The 19,746-nt window shown below is 36.3% G+C and overlaps 2 protein-coding genes and 2 long non-coding RNA genes across 9 annotated transcripts; 3 read left to right on the top strand and 1 right to left on the bottom strand.

Annotated features, from left to right (window-relative positions):
• Positions 1-4,339: 4,339 nt before the first annotated feature.
• On the bottom strand, positions 4,340-7,993 carry LOC106340136 (probable LRR receptor-like serine/threonine-protein kinase At3g47570). The gene is made up of 2 exons (XM_013778997.1): positions 5,215-7,993; positions 4,340-4,884 (listed from the first exon to the last, which is right to left on the bottom strand). Exons 1-2 carry the CDS (start codon positions 7,892-7,894, stop codon positions 4,523-4,525), a joined length of 3,042 nt encoding a protein of 1,013 aa, XP_013634451.1. The 5' UTR covers positions 7,895-7,993; the 3' UTR covers positions 4,340-4,522.
• Positions 7,994-9,710: 1,717 nt separating this feature from the next.
• LOC106339987 (novel plant SNARE 11) lies at positions 9,711-11,944 on the top strand. Its single transcript, XM_013778841.1, has 9 exons — positions 9,711-9,878; positions 9,952-10,141; positions 10,226-10,263; positions 10,346-10,440; positions 10,538-10,617; positions 10,694-10,750; positions 10,834-10,926; positions 11,345-11,419; positions 11,510-11,944. The coding sequence occupies exons 1-9, from the start codon at positions 9,802-9,804 to the stop codon at positions 11,597-11,599; spliced, it is 795 nt and encodes a 264-aa protein (XP_013634295.1). The 5' UTR covers positions 9,711-9,801; the 3' UTR covers positions 11,600-11,944.
• A 901-nt stretch (positions 11,945-12,845) lies between these two features.
• LOC106339420 lies at positions 12,846-14,111 on the top strand. 3 transcript variants are annotated; one of them, XR_001269167.1, is made up of 4 exons: positions 12,847-13,176; positions 13,246-13,406; positions 13,556-13,677; positions 13,908-14,111. It is a non-coding gene; the product is annotated as an uncharacterized LOC106339420 (long non-coding RNA). The 3 variants fall into 3 exon arrangements; XR_001269168.1 differs by having other exon boundaries at positions 12,848-12,950; positions 13,041-13,176; positions 13,246-13,677; XR_001269166.1 differs by having other exon boundaries at positions 12,846-13,176; positions 13,246-13,677.
• A 2,677-nt stretch (positions 14,112-16,788) lies between these two features.
• Positions 16,789-18,929, top strand: LOC106336661. 4 transcript variants are annotated; one of them, XR_001268862.1, is made up of 6 exons: positions 16,789-16,906; positions 17,079-17,911; positions 17,995-18,084; positions 18,161-18,444; positions 18,542-18,618; positions 18,713-18,929. It is a non-coding gene; the product is annotated as an uncharacterized LOC106336661 (long non-coding RNA). The 4 variants fall into 4 exon arrangements; XR_001268863.1 differs by having other exon boundaries at positions 18,165-18,618; XR_001268861.1 differs by having other exon boundaries at positions 18,161-18,618.
• Positions 18,930-19,746: the final 817 nt, after the last annotated feature.

Raw genomic sequence — 19,746 nt, 5'->3', positions numbered from 1 at the left:
CTCTAATCACCTCCCTTGAGCTCCAAATGTACCCAAATGTCTCCAGGAACTCCATGTGGTACTCCAATACCTAATGGAGACATATGTATGCAAAATGCAACCTAGACATGGCTTAATCCTAATCTATATGATGAAAATGCACATGAATAAATGGATAAAACAATGTGAATATGCAAGATATCATGCATCTGTGGGTTGATGCATGTATTGTGAGAGACGATTCACCGCATAGGCCACATCTGGACGTGTGAATGCAAGGTATTGCAGGCTGCCTACTAGCTGGCGATATGTTTTTGGCTCAGCGAGTGAATGCCCTGTGCTGAGCGTTAGTTTGGGTGTAGAGGCCATCAGAGTACTGACTGGTTTGACGTCGCTCATGCCATGACGATGCAAGAGATCATGAATGTATTTCCTTTGTGAAAGATGTAAGCCTTTTGCTGTCCGATGCGCTTCAATCCCTAAGAAGTAATTCAGATCTTCGGGGTCTTTCATGGAGAACCTCTCTGCAAGTTGTTTGAGCACTAGACGGATGCCGGTTTTGCTATTGCCAGTGACGAGAATATCGTCGACATAAACGAGGAGATAGACGACTTCAGAGCCACGCTGGAGGACAAACAAGGAGGTATCTGCGAGTGAATTCTTGAACCCCAGCCGGAGGAGGAATGTTGTGAGCTCGACATACCAGGCACGAGGAGCCTGTTTGAGTCCATACACAGCTTTGCGAAGGCGACATACATGGTGAGGATGATCTTTGTCTATGAAGCCCGGTGGTTGTTCCATGTAAACCTCTTCATCCAATGTTCCTTGTAGGAACGCATTGTTAACATCGAGTTGTTGTATTGGCCAGCTTTTGGAGACAGCAATGTCAAGAATCAGATGGATTGTTCTGGATTTGATGACGGGACTGAAGGTATCTGTATAGTCCCGACCATATTGTTGAGTGTAGCCCTTGGCTACAAGCTTCGATTTACACCTGCGACGCGTACCACAACGTGAGTATTTGTTTTTATAAAGCCATCTGCAACCTACCACATTCTTATCTTGTGGTCTCGGAACAAGATCATAGGTCTGATTTGCAGCAAAGGCATCCAGTTCCTGAGACATCGATCCTCGCCAAATTTTGTCTTTAAGGGTCTGATTCACTGTCTGAGGTTCAGGAGGGAAGACGTTAGAGGTTGTGGCTGTGAGGTTAAGTTTGGTTTTCGGTTTCTGTATATTGTTTTTGCGACGAGTGGTCGTGGTTTTGCGGTGGGGGTTGGGGATTATCGACTGTTGGAAACGGAGGAGAGGTGTCTGTTTGTCGTGGAGGAGGGTTATGGGTTTCATGTGGAGGATTAATTTGGGTTTGTGTGGTGTTTGGGTTTGTGTGGGCCAAAGTTGGTGGGTTTAAGATTGTTGGGTTTTGATGGGCCAAAGAGTTAGGTGTTGTTGTTGGGCCTGGTGATGAAGAAGTGGGTTCAGAAGGACATACCTGAGAATCGCCATTGTTGTCGTTAGTTTCTTCATGTGATTGTTGCGGTGGAAGATCTGTAGCCGGGAATCCTGGTACGACCGAAGGTGAGCTGTTGAGTGGCAAGTTCAATGGAACAAGAGAGACAGGAGGGTGATTGGATTGAGCGAGAGGAGTGGGAGGATCCGGTTTCGGGGAAGTCGATTGAGTGAAGGGGAATGTGGTTTCATCGAACTGCACATGACGTGAAACATAAACTCGGCCTGTAGCTTGTTGAAGACATAGATAAGCGCTCTGGCTGAGAGAGTAGCCAAGGAAAATGCAGGGAGTTGAGCGGTTCTCAAGTTTGTGTTTTGTGTACGGTCTCAGCCAGGGGAAGCATAGACAACCAAAGACACGGAGCTTGGCGTAGTTGGGCGACTTGTTGAACAGTTTCTGAAACGGAGATAACATCTCTGTCACCGGCGACGGCATCCGATTGATGAGATAGACCGCGACATTGACAACATAGGTCCAATAACATTTGGACATTCCAGCTCGCGACATTAAGGTAAGAGCCGTCTCTATAATATGTCTGTGCTTCCTCTCGGATATGCCATTGTGTTCTGGAGTGCGAGGCGGAGAAGTGAGATGTTCGATTCCGTGTTGAGCCAAGTATGACCTAAGTGCGATGAACTCTCCTCCATTGTCAGAATATAGTGTGCCAATCCGAGTTTGAAAGTGATTTTCAGCGAGTTCCTTGTACGCCAGAAAGGTATCTTTTACTTGAGACTTTGTTCTGAGTGAGTAGAGCCAGGTATAGCGGGTATAGTGGTCAACTAGGACTAGATAATATTTGTAATTGTCAATAGACAAGATGGGAGAAGTCCAGACATCAGAAAAAATGTATTGAAGGGGGCGATTTGAAGTAACAGTATGTTTGAAGAAAGGCAATTTGTGGCTTTTATTGATGGAACAATCAGAACAGATAGTAGATTTTGATAGAGAACTTGAATATGGTAGAGAAAAATCTGAAACAATAGTTTTTAAAACATCAAGAGAAGGGTGACCAAGGCGTAGGTGCCATTGGTCTAGAGAAGGGTTTGAAGTTGAAGCAGAGAAGAAAGAGTTGATGGTTGAGGAGGAAACTGGCCACTCGTACAGATCACCCTTGGTCTTGCCTTGGAGCAACGGGATTCTTGAGTAAAGATCTTTCGCCTGAAAGTGCGCAGGAAAGAAATCAACGGACACTTTGTTAGAGTTACAAAGGCGATAGACAGATATGAGGTTTTTGTGTATATGAGGAACGCAGAGAACATTATGCAGGGAAAGAGATCGGTTTAATGCAGGAAAAGACAGTGAACCAGTGTGTGTTATAGACAAACCAGAGCCATCCCCAATAAGGACAGAGTCGTCGCCGTGATAGGGCTGGTGGAGTGCTAAGTTGCTGAGGTCGCTTGTCATGTGATGAGTGGCACCACTGTCCATGAGCCAAGCAGCTTCAGATGGAGAAGAGAGCGCCATGTGTGCACGCGGTTGCCAGGGAGGATTGGTTGGCGGCATGTATGTGCTGTTTCGACCACCAAGCTGCGGACATCTCTTTGCACTGTGGCCCTGAACTCCACACAACTGACATCGGCCCTGGTAACCTCCTTGATATCCTCCTTGATAGTTTCTGTGATTCCCTCCTTGATAGCCTCTAGGTTGCTTGTCTTTGTTGTGAGTAAACTTGGAGTTCTGTGAGGTCTTATTCCAGGGTTGAGACTGACGTTGATTGTATTGTTGGCGCCCTGGAGATTGATGAGACGCTGCATTTGCTGTTATGGGAAGCACAGTGGTGGTGGGAGAAAGAGCAATGAGTTTGGCTTCTCGGTTCAGCAGTTTCTCATGGACCTCTGTCAGAGAAGGCGTCATGTCTCTTCCTTCGAGTTGGTCTGAGATAGCTTTGTAGTCCTCAGGAAGTCCTCCAAGAATGTACTCAAGCTGGTCTTCTCGATCAATAGGTTTGCCTAACAAGGCAAGTTGATCAAACCGTGTGATGAATCCTTGCACATATTCATCAACTGTTTTGGATCCTTTGGTCCAGTGCTTGAGTTGAAGTTTGAGATGTTGTATATGGCCTCTGCTGGGTTTATTGTAGGTCACGGCCAGAATGTTCCAGATGTCAGCGGATGTCTTTGATGTGGAGACGAGAGGCTGCACGGTTTCGGCGATTGATCCAATGAGGCCACTATAGATCAACCGGTCTTGGCGCTTCCACTTGGTGTAGGCTGGGTTTGCAGATGAGACACCAGCGATTTCCACCGTGGGGAGTGGTGGTAAGACAGTTGAGTCAATGAAGCTTGCTAGATCGTAGCCGTCGAGAAGAGCTCGAACTTGCAAACTCCACATCATGTAGTTGCTAGAAGAGAGTTTGATGATGTTACTCATATTGATGTTAAGCAGTGTGGGCATAGTGGGATCTACTATTTCGGCTGTTCTTGCAGATATGATGTCTGAGTAGTTTTGAGAAGAAGAAGATGGGATTTAGAGATAGGAGAAGAGAGAAAGGAGAGATATGCGGCCGTTAAAGGTTAGGGTATCGATATGCGCTCTGATACTATGTAAGAAGAAGATCTTTCTTATCAATCACTAAGGACATTACAAGAGTATTTATATTGTACAAGAGAGGAGAGCTAGGGTTAGCTAGATACAGAAACTTTCTAAAGAGTACACGAGAGTTATTGAAACAATGAATGTGAAAATATTGTATATCCTTAACATTATCCACAATAAGTGAAGTTACTTTTAATCCTGAACAAATGGGCACATTGTTTTGACCCAAAAGTAGAGCTGCAGCTTCATGTCACAAGCTGATTTAACTCTTACAACAAAACTAATTTATCAATCACCAAGGGAAAGAAAAGCATAAATACCTAATTGTAGCTTTTAGGATTTGCAATTATAAAGCTGGTAACACAATATTCAATATAACATAGCATTCTTCAAGCATAATCATGTTTAATTAAGTAAAAACCACAAACTATGAAAGACAATATTGTAGAGGTCTCAGATTCCTTCTTTTAAGTGGGTTGCAAAGTCACGATAAACACATCAACGTCTGGCTGTTCTTGTGGCTTTAAAGAACCTCTCTTTGATTAAGATTAACTCCTTTCTTGCTCCACTTGTTGTCAAACGGTTCTTTGGAGATTCTTCGCAACACTTAAGTCCCACCTCCAAAACCAGTGTCAAACACTCACCAAGAGGGAAACCAACTCTAAGACCGCTATTAAGAATCGAACTGTCTGCAATGTCCAAGACCCTCTCTGGCAACGCCAACTTGGTGTAGTTTTGTAGGGTGACGTTTCCCTCGAATAACTCATTTGTTGGTCTTTTTCCAGTGAACATTTCCAAAAGAAGAACACCAAAGCTATAAACGTCACCATGCATTGATGGTTGTCCTCCCATTCCATATTCTGCATTCACAAGAATCAAGATTGTAATAAAAAGAGTAGAATAATTTATTCATCAAACAATACTTACGGATCCTTTGTTTCAAAATACATGAAGATTAAGAAAGTTTTTGATATTTCAAAATAAAAGATGTTTTCATATTTTAGTGTAACTTACATATTTATTAAAAAATTGTGTTACCAGTGATATTTTCTAGTCTAATTTATAATTGGTTGAATAATTTTTAATATATATTTAATGATACTTTTAAGTAAAATACAAGTTTCTTAATAGTTGGGAATTATTCTACAACTTCATGTATTTTGGAGCAAAAGGAGAGTATATAGTTTTACCTGGTGCGGCATAGCCGATGGTTCCTCTGACGCCAGCTGAGCTTAGATGGTTGAACAAAGACTCCTGGTCAAATTTCATGAGCAGTCGAGCAATGCCAAAGTCGCTAATATGGCCATTCAGATCATCGTCTAGGAGGACGTTACTTGGCTTGAGATCGCAATGAGCTAGAGGTTCATGGCAATAAACATGAAGATAGTCCAAAACATAAATCATATCTATAGCAATATTGAGCCTTTCAAAGAGGGTCAAGGTTCTTGAGGGCCTACGAATCTCTTCCACTTCCTCTGGGTGTAGCCACATATCTAGGCTTCCATTTGGCATGAACTCATAGATAAGAGCTCTGAAATCATTTCCTTGAAAATCAATACTCGAACAAGCCGTCAGTAGTTTCACAAGATTACGATGCCTTATGTCCTTGAGGGATTCACATTCTCTCATAAAGCTCTTCAGAGCTCCACGTCTCTTCAGGTTTAGAACTTTCACCGCAACAACCTTGTTCTCTCTTGGAAGCAATGCCTTAAACACTGTCCCGAAACTGCTTGATCCAATCAAATTGCGGGAAGAGAAGCCATCTGTCGCATTGCGGAGATATGCATAACTTATCTTTTCATGGAAAACCTCAAGTGCTGAAGAAGTTGGATCACTGGTCTGCTGGTTCTTCTTTCTTTTTCTGAACCAACGTAGGGAAATGTAAGCTATGAACACCATCAAAAGCAAAGCTATGCCTGCGCTAGTTACCCCAATGGCAACTTTCTTTGAAAGAGAGGAGTGGCTAGTAGTCTTCATTGGTCGTGCATGCACAATACACGGCTTTAGTTTTAGCTCCTTGATACCTCCACATAGATCCTTGTTTCCATACACTGTAACAACTTTAGCATTCCGAAATTTTCCTTCTGTTGGCACCTTTCCCTCGAAATTGTTAAGGGATAGATTGAGATACTCCAAGGAAGAAAAGTTTGCAAAATATCCAGGTATACTTCCAGAGAGATTGTTGTTGGAGAAATCAAGTCTTTTAGCACCCATCAACCCTTCTATATTTGGAATATCACCATCAAAAGAGTTTCCTTGTAGATAAAGATTCTCCAATGAGAGACAATCTCCCAAGACTTGAGGGAGTTTCCCGGATAATTTATTATGCGCAACAGACAGTGTGCCAAGCCGTTCTAGTGGATTGATAAAATCTGGCAGACAGCCTGTAAAGGAATTATTTGACAAGTCGAGGTGAAAAAGGGATGGAATCTGCATAATCTCATGAGGTATAGTCCCATTCAACTTATTAGACCCAACCCACAAAGATAACATGTATTTGAACTGAGCAAGACTCGGAGGAATGGTTCCTTCAAAACTATTGTTGGACAAATATAGTTTTTCTAACCCAGTGATGTTACCTATTGAAGAAGGTATATCTCCTGACATTCTATTTGAACTGACGTCTAAATCCACCAAACTAGAAAGCTTCCCAATGGAATTAGGTAGTGGTCCAGACAACAAGTTTTTGCTTAACACAAGTCTTTTCAGACTTTTGAGATTTCCAATATCATAAGGAATGGTTCCAGAGATGAAATTCAGTCTGAGGTTTAACTGTTGGAGGTTGGTGGACAGGTTCGAGATAGCGGTAGGCAAGTCACCTCCAAGCCTATTTAGACGAACAGATAATGTACGTAGCTGGGTACAGTTAGTCAAAGCCTTAAGAAATTCAAGATCCCCAGAAGAGTAACTTCCCAAAGAATTACCGTGAAGTGCCACAATTCTCAAATTCTTTAATTTTCCAAAGCTAGTAGGAATTCTTCCTATCATTTTGTTATACTCGATTCCTAAGAATTGAAGATTTGAGATATTGGAAAGCGTTGTTGGGATGGGTCCTGTGAAATTGTTACGTCCCATAAATAAATATTGAATATTTGGTAATAGATTACCAAAATCCGGCTTTAGGCTACCTGAAAAACCATTACCAAATATGTCCAATACCTCAAGTGAGGAAATATTGTACATGGAGGGAGGAAAGAGGCCAGTGAAATTGTTCCCTCCTAATAGAAGAGACACTAACTGATTCAATCTAGCTAGATCATCAGGAATTCTTCCTTCTATTTTGCTCGAACAAAGGATGACGTCCGTGAGTGATGTCAAGTTTCCGAAAGATGCAGGGAGCTTCCCTCCCAGGTTGTTAAAACCAAGATATAAAATTTCAAGCTTCCCCAATGATCCTATTTCTGAAGGAACACCTCCTCCAAGATCATTACGAGATAAATCAAGTTCCAACAATCTAGAGCAGTTAGCTAGATCGACTGGAATATCTCCTATGAGAAAATTATAACTCATATCTAAGTACTCAAGTCTAAACAAGTTTCCTACCTGGTGAGGGATGGTTCCACCAATAGAGTTATTAGAGAGATCAAGTGATATGAGGAAGGAAAGATTACCAATAGATGGTGATATCACTCCCACTAACTCCCATCCTCCAAGGTCCAAACGGGTAACTCTCTTGTGTTTGAGGCCACATGTAACCCCTTTCCAACTGCAGAGAGGAGATGAGTTATTCCATGAGGACAAAACATCTTGTTTGTCTTCAGAAACTTGAGATTTGAAGTCGAGCAATGCTTTCTTATCAGTTTCATTAGTAAAACCATATGCTTCAAGTAGCATGAGAGCGCTAAAAGAAAATAAAAGAAACAATCTCATGCTTCTCAATTTTTTTGGGTTAAAAACTTTTCGTGCAGGAAAGTGAGAATATGAGACGAAGCAGATGCAAAATTTCTCTATCTTATTGTTGTAACTATACAACGTAGAAGATACTCAATGGCTCACGTATAGAAAACTGCATGACTTTTCCAAAATCTTGAGAACTTGTTCTCCGGGTCGAGAGTATCCCACTAATCTCGTGTCTTATTATTTTCTCAAATAAGCGTCTTTTTATTAGTTATTTCCCATATGGCTTATCTGCAAGAAGATACTAATTTTTAACATCTTCCGATTGTGTTATTTCTTTGAAACTCACCATGGGCGTCTTCCTAGTCTTTTTTCTTTCATAAACTGCATTGTTTTTTTTTGTCAGCTTAAATCAATGAAGTTAAGTCTCGCTTGGTCGTTTTATTAACTAGTATATAAAATATTGATGAATCAATCCATTTATCTCAAATTGATTTTATGTTGGATCGACAAATTAAAAACTCGCTATAAATTATAAATATTCTTCTTTTGGTAAGGAATCAAACATTTAAGCTAAAAACAGTTGAAAATCACATCTGAGATAATAAATCTATGTCTTCTTTGAAGTTAGATAAATCCACAAATTTTAATCATATTGAGTAAGTTCACATAATTCATTTCAAGAATAGACGAATTTATGTTATTTTCAATTAAACAGGTCATAGCTCAATAGAGACTATCATGAGCATGATTAATGCATATTTGTTAGTGTGAGATTCTTATCGTAATATAATATACGGTCTCTTAGATTTTAACTAAAAAAACTAAGAAACGTTTTTTAGCTTTTTTAGTTAAAAGCTAAAAGAATGTTTCTTATATTACGCTAAAAACCTTACCCTAAGAGACTCGCATTAATCATGCTATTAGAACATCAACATCAAGGGTATCTTGATTAGTTTTTGAGCATTTTAATAATCAAATAAATAGAAGAGAAAAGAGAGAGGGAGAGAAAAAGAAGATAATATGAGAGAAGTGTCTCTCTGGTACTAGTGACCAAAAATAAAACATGAGAAACTTTTGTAATATGTGTCTTCTTATCACTGATTTCCTTTTATTTATGTTTATAATTTATTTGTAAAATCAATTATATCAATATTATGTTCTTAAATTTTTTGATGAGAGACAAATGACCAATGCAGATGCTCTAGGAGTTTGCAATGATGTTTGTGTGTGTGACAACATTTATATATAACCTAGTATTCCCACATATATTCCCAAGAGAATGTTTTGTGTGAACTGAATCCATGACCTTACAATCTAACTTCATCCACTTATTTATTTGTTCAATGATTGATGTCATTGTATCTTAATCATTTCGGCAGACAACAAAAATGTGGAACGCTGATGTGGTTTTTGATTAGAGCGTAGATTTGGTTTTTAATTAAAGGAAGGGAGACTTTGCAATCTATCTTACTTGTAAAGTCAAGTGATCATATAAGCTACTGCAAGAGTTACTGGCCGTTAGATCTTGAGAGGTGAACAATCCGACGCCCCGCGTTATAAGAGTGCATATACAGCAAACGACGTCGTATCGTGTCCTACTGATTATCCCGACAGCCCAGGTTTTCAAATCTCTCTCTCTATCTATCTTATTTCGTCGTCGTCCCGTTGGAGCCAAATCAAATGGCAACAAAAGACCTCAGATGATTCTATCTCTAACGTTATCGATTTTTTTAAGACATCCCACATTGTTCTTCCTAGATCTGTAATAGTATATATATATATATATATATATATATATATATATATATATATATATATAATCCAACGCATTTGGTACGAGGTTTTGTTCTGTAATCCCGACATCGAGAAGAGAGCACATTGTTTTTTTTTTTTGTTGTTGTCTCTGGGTGATATAAGAGAGAGAGAGAGAGAGAGAGATGGATCCAATATCGGCGGTTAGCGAAGAGCTGGCTGAGATCGAAGGACAGATCAATGACCTTTTCCGCGCTTTATCGTGAGAATCTTTTCATTTCTCATAATGATGATAATTCACGTTAATATGTAATGTTTGTTTTTGGTGGCACCAGAAATGGATTCCAGAAGCTGGAGAAGATCAAAGATGCTAATAGGCAGAGTAGGCAGCTCGAAGATCTCACTGACAAAATGCGTGACTGCAAGAGCCTTATTAAAGATTTCGATAGGGAAGTCAAAAGCTTGGAAGGCAGCGGGAACGATGCCAGCACTAACCGTATGCTCAACGATAGACGTCAATCCATGGTAACCTTCTTTTTTTTACCTTCACTTATTCATTTATTTTTCTGAGTTTTATAATAGTCAAGTGATGGTGTTTGGTTTGTGCAGGTTAAGGAACTAAACTCATATGTTGCTCTTAAGAAGAAGTACGTTTGCTTATTCTGTTGCTTGTTATTATGTTTCTGGTGGTGGTTGATGATAAATGAGGATGATTTTTTTTTAATACAGATATTCATCCAGTCTAGCTAGCAATAATAAGCGATTTGATCTTTTTGATGGACCCGCTGAAGAAAACATGGAAGAGAATGTCTTATTAGCTTCCAGTAACCCTTTTTACTTATCTAGTCCTTTGTTATTATATGAATGCACCTACCTACCTACCTACCTAGAGTATTTACTGGGAGCTTTAATCACTTTCAGACATGTCCAATCAAGAACTCATGAATAAAGGAAACTCCATGATGGATGACACTGATCAAGCCATTGAGAGAGGCAAAAAGGTCACTATTAATGTCCATTTTCCCATTTCATCAAAGCAGAATCTCACTGTATTTTTTATTGTGGCTTTGACAACAGATTGTTCAGGAGACTATAAATGTGGGAACAGATACTTCAGCGGCTCTCAAGGCTCAGGTTTGTGCTTCTCTTCTAAATCTCAGCTGTTTCTTTACAACGTTCCACACCTAAAGATAGCTTACCTTTTCACCAATGTTCAGACCGACCAAATGAGTAGAGTTGTCAACGAACTCGATTCTATTCATTTCTCACTCAAGAAGGCCTCCAAGCTGGTCAAGGAAATTGGTAGGCAGGTCAGTCTCCCAAAATCTTATTCTTACTTCTTGTTGATACAATGATAATGAGATATGGTTTTGGAGTTTTGAGTTACCGGTCTTATTGATTTTCCTTTTTAGCGTTAGATTAAGCGTTTGGTGTTTTTTCCTTTTTTTTTTAGTTAAGTTTAAGGTACTTTTTAATTTAGGTTATGATCTCTTTATATTGTAAGTTTGTAACCTATAAAAATAGCTTCTTTATAGGTTACAAAATAGCTTCTTTATAGGTTACAAACTATAATTTAGGTTAAAGATTACTTCCAACAATTAACTTTAGTCTCTAAGAGAGTTTAGGGTAAAAGGAAGCTCAGCTACTTCTCTTTCATACAGTTTCTAGCTATCAGCAAGCTCCCTCTTGTCCCTTTTTACTTACTTTCTGCTCTTCTTCCTCTCTCAGGTTGCCACAGACAAATGTATTATGGCATTTCTTTGCCTTATTGTCATTGGTGTCATAGCTATCATCATCGTCAAGGTACCCCTCTCAACTCCTTTCTTACCCATATATATATATATATATTATATACAACACCCACAAATTCTTCCTTTTTCTCCTTTTGAATAGATTGTGAACCCAAACAACAAAGACATCCGTGACATACCAGGCCTAGCTCCACCAGCCATGAACAGACGTCTACTCTGGAACCATTACTGAAAACGTTTGGGCACACGCTTCTTGCCGCTGTAGTTGAAACCGCCTCGCTTGAGGAAAGTAACAAGTTTTTGTTCCCATGGCGCATGACTGCTCTGCTCATTTCAGAAATTGAAGGAATCAAAATTCCCTTTCGTTACAAAACAAGAATCAAAAGCCAATCTATTTTTTTTTTGTTCATGTGTTTGTATAACAGTGACTCTTTTATGTGCCTATATCAATGTGTATTTTTGTAAACGTAGTCTATGTTTCCTGTTCTGGTAATAACTATTTGTTCCTCTGTTTTCACTTGTAGGAGTAGACGACTCGCATTATTTGTGTCTGTGAAAGTGTATTTGGTTCCTTGGAAGAGCAACGAAATCGAATATTTAATTTTATTAGTCGTTGCAACACACGAGGAGACGTACACTATGAGTCCGAAAGCTGCTGCTCGATATATTTGCAAAAGATCGGGCTTGACTGACCGGTTGCTGTTGCTCTCGACTTATTCGTTCTCTTGTTTGTGTACCTATCTATAGGGGATTAGCATCGATGAATCCTTTCTCCACTTGAAACTAGCTAGGAATCATCACTCATAAGATCATCTGTAGTACTCTATTATATTTTTTTCTTCAAAATAAAAATAATTTTATAATGGAATTAGGTTCTACTCTAATGCTACTCTATTTTAGAATGAAAAAAAAATTGACAAAACATAATGAATTATATTCTATTTATGGAGTAAACGTATATTTTACTCAATTATAAAATAAAAAACAGAGTAGATTATGAGCATTTTATCTCAGAGTGAAAAATATAATGATTGGTGATGCTTTCACAGTTTCATTTATGGGGTAGATTTTTGCAATCTAAGTTGTAGGTTTCATTTTAAAAATTTGAAGGACATTAAAAATGTTACGAAGCAATCAAAATAGGGTAGATTTTTGCAATCTAAGTTGTAGGTTTCGCTTTAAGAATTTGAAGGACATTAAAAATGTTACTAAGCAATCAAAATATTGGATTTATCCAAACTTTGATTCATATTATGCTCTAATTATCATATAGTAGAAGTTGTATTTTGGCTTCAACATCTATCTATCTATTTATATCTTTATATATAAAAGATGGTTTTATCCCTCCTGGTTGCGCCACGTCAGTTGCCACCTAGATAATTTGCTTCCTCTCGCGGCGACACGTGGCGGCGGCCGTGTGAAACTCGGCATTTCATTTACGATGGAAACGTACCGGGCTTACTTCGTGTTTCATGATGGGCTCTAGAAATGTTATTCACTGCAGCCCGAAAGATGCTACTCGCCTCTAACCCTAATTTTGATCGATCGCTTGAAAGCATTTCGTTCATCCTTTTCTGCAGCGGGTATGACGCCTGCGATTCCTTTATCTCGATCTCATACTCTCTTTCTATCTCTTGAGATAATCTGATGCGTGTTGTTATGGCTATTTCGAGAATCTTCTTCTCTGACTTGAAGTCAGGCAAATGCTCTTACGTCGTCGAGCCAGGGCTACTGCGGTTCTGGGATGCGAGGAACGTCAAACGCGGTGGTGCGCTGATGTGGATCGATACGCTGCTTATGGACGTGAATGTAAGATCGATTCTTCAATTTTTTGTGTAGATATGTATTCGATCATTGATGAAGCGTGTTGGGCTGTAGATTTAGTCTCTCTGTCCGGCCAGGTTACATGGGGCTCTCCCTCTAACCCTAACTCCGCTCGATCGAAGAATTTGATATCGTCTCCCCTCTTCGTGCGGCCGCCGTGACGTCTGAGCTTCGATATCTGAAACAGCCTGAGTTATGAACTTCGCTATCTAATGGTCCGAGTTATGGCTTTTGCGTGTTCAATCATCATAAGCTCTCTCTTTCTCTCTCGATAGTTTAATTTTCTCTCTTTATCAATCTGCTATTTTTCATGGATTGATTTTGTTTGTTATTCATTTATAAACTATTTTGATGTATTTTTCAGTGTTTCTACCATGCTTTGACTTAAATCTTCAGGGATCTCATTCCTAAACAATGGCTCGATTCCATTTTTCTTGGGGTGACGCTGACTATCACCATGAGACACTTGATAATTTGAAAATTGCTGTATGTTCTCTTCTTCTGTTTGGATGATTGGATTTAATGTTTTTGTATCTGCAGAGTTCTTTTTGGGTTCTTTAAGTTACGCTTGATATCATGGGATATCATATTTCTAATCAATGGTTTTGTGTGTTTGCTTTTAGTTATTTTTTTTTTCATTTCCTAATAGCATGAGATCTCTATTTTCTTAAGCTTCTAGGATGGCAAATTCTCAAATTCACTTTTCTGATTTGAAGGCTGGCCACTGTAGGCAATTTGTGGTGATCCGTCTTCTTCGATAATGGAAGGCTCACAATGTAATAAAGGAGGGATTTTATAATGGTAACATGGTCTTGCTTGACGAGAAGGTTCTCTTCTTCAACCTTAAAACCTTCCATCTTTTATTGATTTCCTATTCTCCTACTTCTATAACCCTGCTTTTACAACCCTTTTAAATCAAGGATCCAGTAAGAGAAGTCTGTTGATAAAAAAAAAGTAAGAGAAGTCTGTCTTAGAGACAAGGATTAAAATTAAAATAAACGATATCATATAAATACACTTGCGTAACATGATTTTATATACATCTGAATTTTTAATAATTTTGATAAATTAAATTTGTTGGTAAAAAAAACAAGAGAAATTTTGATCGCTTAATAATGAAAGAATAAGATTAAATATTGTTTCATTATATTATTCATCTTAACACATGTATTTCATAATTATGAAAAGTAAAAATTATAATGAGAAACTATCATATAAGTTTTTTGTTTTTGAAACATACTGCCTTATATGAGTTTAAATATATATCTATATTTAAGTTTGAAAGATTCTATTATAATAATTGGATATGTAATAAAAATTCAAATAGAATTTTAACAAAAATTAATTACTAAATATAATTTAGTTATGTACAGAATTAATCAATAATATTCGATTAATTTCAAGATATCAAATACAATATAAGAGATCCTACCAAACATTTTCAAGACATTGGTATGTTTTTTTTGCTTTTATATTACATAAAATATATTATTTAATAAAACTAGGATTCTAATCAAATATATCTATAAATTTAGATAATTTGAAGAAACTTCGGGTGTAGATGATTGTGTTTGTCTTATAACTACATATCATATTCTGATGAAGATGAAAATCATATAAACAGCGGTATACATATTAAACCATTAAGCTACATTCTCTAAAAAAATATTTTAAAGATTACTTAAAGCAGAATATTTAATATCATAGAATATATTATTTTTAAGATATATGCTTAAAATTATATTCTAGCTCTTACTTTCACTTATTTAGTTATTTATACAATATGTTTAATCATGCTAATGAAGACCTTACAATTTTGATCATTACAGTAAAAAAAGAATTTAAAGATTGGTTTGAACAAATATTTAGAATTCTATCATAATTCTTATATATACTATTATTTAATAATGTTTCAAATAATAGTATAAAATTGATTAGTATACAGTTTAAATTGATGACTCATGACTCAAAATTATTAAGAACACCACAAATAATTAAAATTATTCTTAAAATCATGGAGAAACTAACAACTAAGCAAAATCAATTCTCAAAAGTATAGGTAATCCGACTATAGTACTAAAGGCTAAAATAAATAGTTGTAAAGTTTGGACAAATACCTTAATATACAACAATTCAAAAAATAAGAACAAATAAAATAAAATAATTATTCTCTAAAAAAAAATATTGTTTCATTTGAAAAAATCACGATTATTCATGTTATTATGCAATTTAGTCAGACATCTTTGATGCTCAACATTTTGATATCATATATAAGTAAATAATTCATGAAAATAATTGTTCAAACATAATATATTACCAATCCACTAAACCAAAATAACTTCAAATATTTAACAGAGGTCATTCAGTATCTGTTATATTTCTTTGTAGATATTTAAAATTTTACTGATAAATTTTTGAGTAGAAGTTCAAATTTTACGTTAGGATATTAAATATAATTAATGTTTGGATCCATAAAATAATCCAGTACACACTATAAATACATTTTTCTATAGTTTAATACACTATTTTAATTCAAAAATATTTTTATGAAATCATTAATTAAGTAAACAATTATGCAATGTATGGTAATCAAGTTTTCAGTTAATTTAAATTAATTATCTTAATGAAAAACAAATATTCTAATATGGAATTTATTTGGTTTCTATATTTATATAATTAAAGTCACAAATATATATATATATATATAATAGTCAAAATATGATAATTCATCTACTAAATATGTCTCACATTGATTTTAAAATTTTAGATGCCTTATAATAAAAGGGTTAATACATACTTTTAAAAACTAAAATATGTTATAATACACAATTTTAGAGCATTGGTCATTAGAAATGTTTTTTTTTTGATGGACCACTTCCAAAATATAAAATCAATTATTACAAAGTCTTAACAAAACAACAAAAACATACCTAAGCTAAAAAATATTTTTATGTGAACACTGAACATAAATATGATTTTCATGCATATAAATAAATTTTACTAACTATTTCATTTCTCTTAACCTCATATGTAGGAATTAAACATAAAAATTAAAATATTCTAATAAATGATAATAAAATTTGATAAATTTACTAAAAATACATTTTAATATCTAAATTATATATTTAAATTATTATAAAAATTAAGTACGTAGCGCGCGAAATCCACTAAGCTCAATGATGCAATACATCGATTTCGCCATGAAGTGTAACCTGAAGGTTGGAAGCCGGTTTAAACTATATAATTATCTATCTACAAGACCCACATTTTAAGTTTGGAATTAATCGTGATGTATCTACAAGAGCACAAATTATTGAATTCTACACTAAACCTACCAATCATGATTTCATCCTTATAAAAATTTCATATAAATTATAAATAAACAATTAAATATAAAGAACCAAAAAAATCTAAAAGAACACTTACATTATAATTTATTTCTCTTCCACATCGTTATATAATAGACAGTAAATTATAATATATGGCGCGAACCGACCCTAATATATATATATAAAAAGATGTTTACTTCAATCCCGTGAATCCACGTCACTAAATAGTTTAATATAGTGCTGACACGTGTCCCATTTAGCAAAGTGATGCGTTTCATTTATCGTCTTCATGAACCAGGCAATGTTTCTAGGGTTTGTCTCTTATTCTGTCTTCAACACCAAAACATTTCTTCTGTGTTCTGAAACCAAAACGATGGACTGGCGAGGTATTTCTCAGACTCACATCGACATCTTCAATCTAAAAATTATTCTTTTTGTATTGAGAATTAGAAAGGTTATTGTTTCCTGATTCACTCATGACCTTCAATCTATTTCTTGAAAAGTTATAGATTCCCGATTTGAATGATTATTAAGGTTTTGTTTATTGATGTTTTTCAGGCGGAGAGAAAAATATAGAACGGCTGAGAGATCAGATATTGTGATGCGTTTTAGAAGCATGGTCTGGAAATCTTCTACGAGGGCTGACTTTATCTCCGGAGATAGCTCGATGGGTTCGATCACATGCTCTGTTCTGTAATTTGTTTCTTCGTTGAGGTTGAATCGAAGAACAGAGGTCGGAGACCAGAGGCTCTGTAGTGGATTTGTTTACCATCATCTACCTTTTTTTCTGAAACTTTACCATCATCTACCTTTCAACAACTTTTCGATTTGTTTTATCTTTGCCAATGGGGTTGGGAATCATAATATGATATGACTTATTTGATACTCTTCCTACTTATTCTCTTTTATGCTTCAGTTGCGGGATCAGTTGCGGGATTCAGTGAGAAAATAATAATTTTGGTTTTGATTCATCAATCGAAGATTCATATTTTGATTTTTGTGTGTTTTTGCTTTTTTTTCTCTTAGTATTAGGATTATTGTGACTTAACAACAATGTGATAATGGGAGCATCTGAAGGAAGAAGAGCAATAGAGCATTGTAACAAAGAACATCACGTCGTGCTTTGTTTTTTTTCTGAAACTTTTTTTTTTTAAAAGGTTGGTCAAATGGTGAATAAATAAACCAAGTGAGCTTACTGCTACGTGGGGAGTCCAGTTTCACATCAATGGGTTAAAATCCCTCCACCTCCCTCTGATCCTCAAGGTGATTCTAGGTACCGTATATGGTTTAATGACTCGCTTGGACGAGGACGGTGTCGTTTTGAGCTTTAAAGTGATTAGGATAGCTTCTTCGAGTTGATTCACACGCCCGCGATTAGCTATCTAAAGCAAGTATGATCCATACATCATCATCCTTTGAGTAACTCTCTCTTCTATGGTTAGTTATTTGGTTGATTCTTTGTTGTTTCATGCAGTTTAACAGGGATGGAGTTCTGCTTTTAAGGAGATTAGATTCAAGATTGTCTAAAGACTTACCCTCTGATCTCCAGAAGCTCCGTTGTAAGGTATGTTTTCTGACTCTTAAAGCAAAAACTGTTTGGTTTCTTTTTCTCCCCCTTGGTTAACAAAATGTGTGTTTAGGCAGCGTTTGAAGCACTGAAGTTCTCGCCAAGGGTTATGGAGATATGGAAGAAGCTTGCAGAAAGGATGAGGAGCAAATGTCCTTACATTGCCCTTCATCTTCGACTTGAGAAAGACGTGTGGGTGATAACAAGCTGCCTTACTGGTTTGAGCTCAAAGTATGATGAGATTGCAAGACTAGAAGGGATTAAGCGGCCTGAGCTCTTAACAGCCAAATCTAGCATGACACCTAATGAGAGGAAACTTGCAGGTCTCTGTCCGTTAAATGCCAAGGAAGTTACAAGGTTATTGAGTGAGCTACTGTTTTTCTTTACAACAAATACGATATTGTACTGCCCCATGAACTCAAACCTTTCGCAAAACGAGCTTCGATAATGGCAGCAATCGACTATATAGTATGCAAGGAGAGTGATGTGTTCATGGCATCTCATGGAGGAAACATGGGCTGCGCAATTCAGGTACACACACACACACACACTCTTTTGGTGGTCAATTAAATGTCTGCGTTTACATATTCTCAAGGCTAAGATGTTGAAAACTAATCTTTCACAGGGTCACAGAGCTTATGAAGGACATAAGAAGCTTATAACACCAAACAAAAGGCAAATGCTCCCATACTTTTTGAACAAAACAATGACTGAGACAGAGTCTGAGAAGATGATGAAGAAATTTCACAGTCAATCTCTAGGACAGCGAGAGATAAGGGTTAGCAAAGCTGGAAGAGTTGTTACAAAGTATCCTGTTCCTGAGTGTATGTGCATTAATAATCGACTTATTCTTGGGTACCTCTGACTTCACCAACTAATAGGATTGTGTCATTTCATATTCAGTATCTTTTAAAAAAGAAAACAAAATATTGTCAAATTATATTATCTTTTTAAAATTAAAAGGTAAAAAGAAATAAATAAAAATAGTAGTAATTACAAAAAAAAATATTTTTAACGTCGTCAGCAAAACATTAAACCCTAAATCCTTATCCCTAAACCCTAAATCTTAAATCCTAAACCCTTGGATAAACCCTAAACCCTAGGATAAATCTTAAACCCTAGGATAAATCTTAAACCCTAGGATAAATCTTAAACTCTAAATCAAAATCACTAAACACTAAAACACTCAAGGGTTTAGGGTTTAGGATTTAGGGTTTAGAGTTTTAGGGTTTAGTGTTTTTATTTAGAGTTTAGGATTTATCCAAAGGTTTAGGTTTACCCAAGGGTTTAGAGTTTACCCAAGAGTTTAGGATTTAGGATTTAGGGATTATGATTTAGGGTTTAGTGTTTTTGCTGACGACGTTAAAAAAAAAATTTAATTTTTTTTTTCTGTAACTGCCATTTTTTTTTTTACTTTTTTATTTTAAAAACATAATATAACTTGATAATATTTTGTTTACTTTTTTTAAAGATATCAAATTTGAAATAAAGAAATCCTATTGGATATAGAGGTTCACCATAGGGGGTGAACCCAAAAATAACTCTTAATAATCAAACCACTCACACTATTTAAAGACTTATTCTTGGGTTCACCCTAGGAACCTTTAGGTTCACCAACCAATAGGATTGTGTTATTTAATATTTGATATCTTTTAAAAA

This window comes from Brassica oleracea, chromosome C4 (assembly GCF_000695525.1).
Source record: "Brassica oleracea var. oleracea cultivar TO1000 chromosome C4, BOL, whole genome shotgun sequence".
Lineage (NCBI taxonomy): Eukaryota > Viridiplantae > Streptophyta > Magnoliopsida > Brassicales > Brassicaceae > Brassica > Brassica oleracea.
The sequence above is the reverse complement of the archived record's forward strand: the minus strand, read 5'-3'. Positions and strand labels throughout refer to the sequence as shown.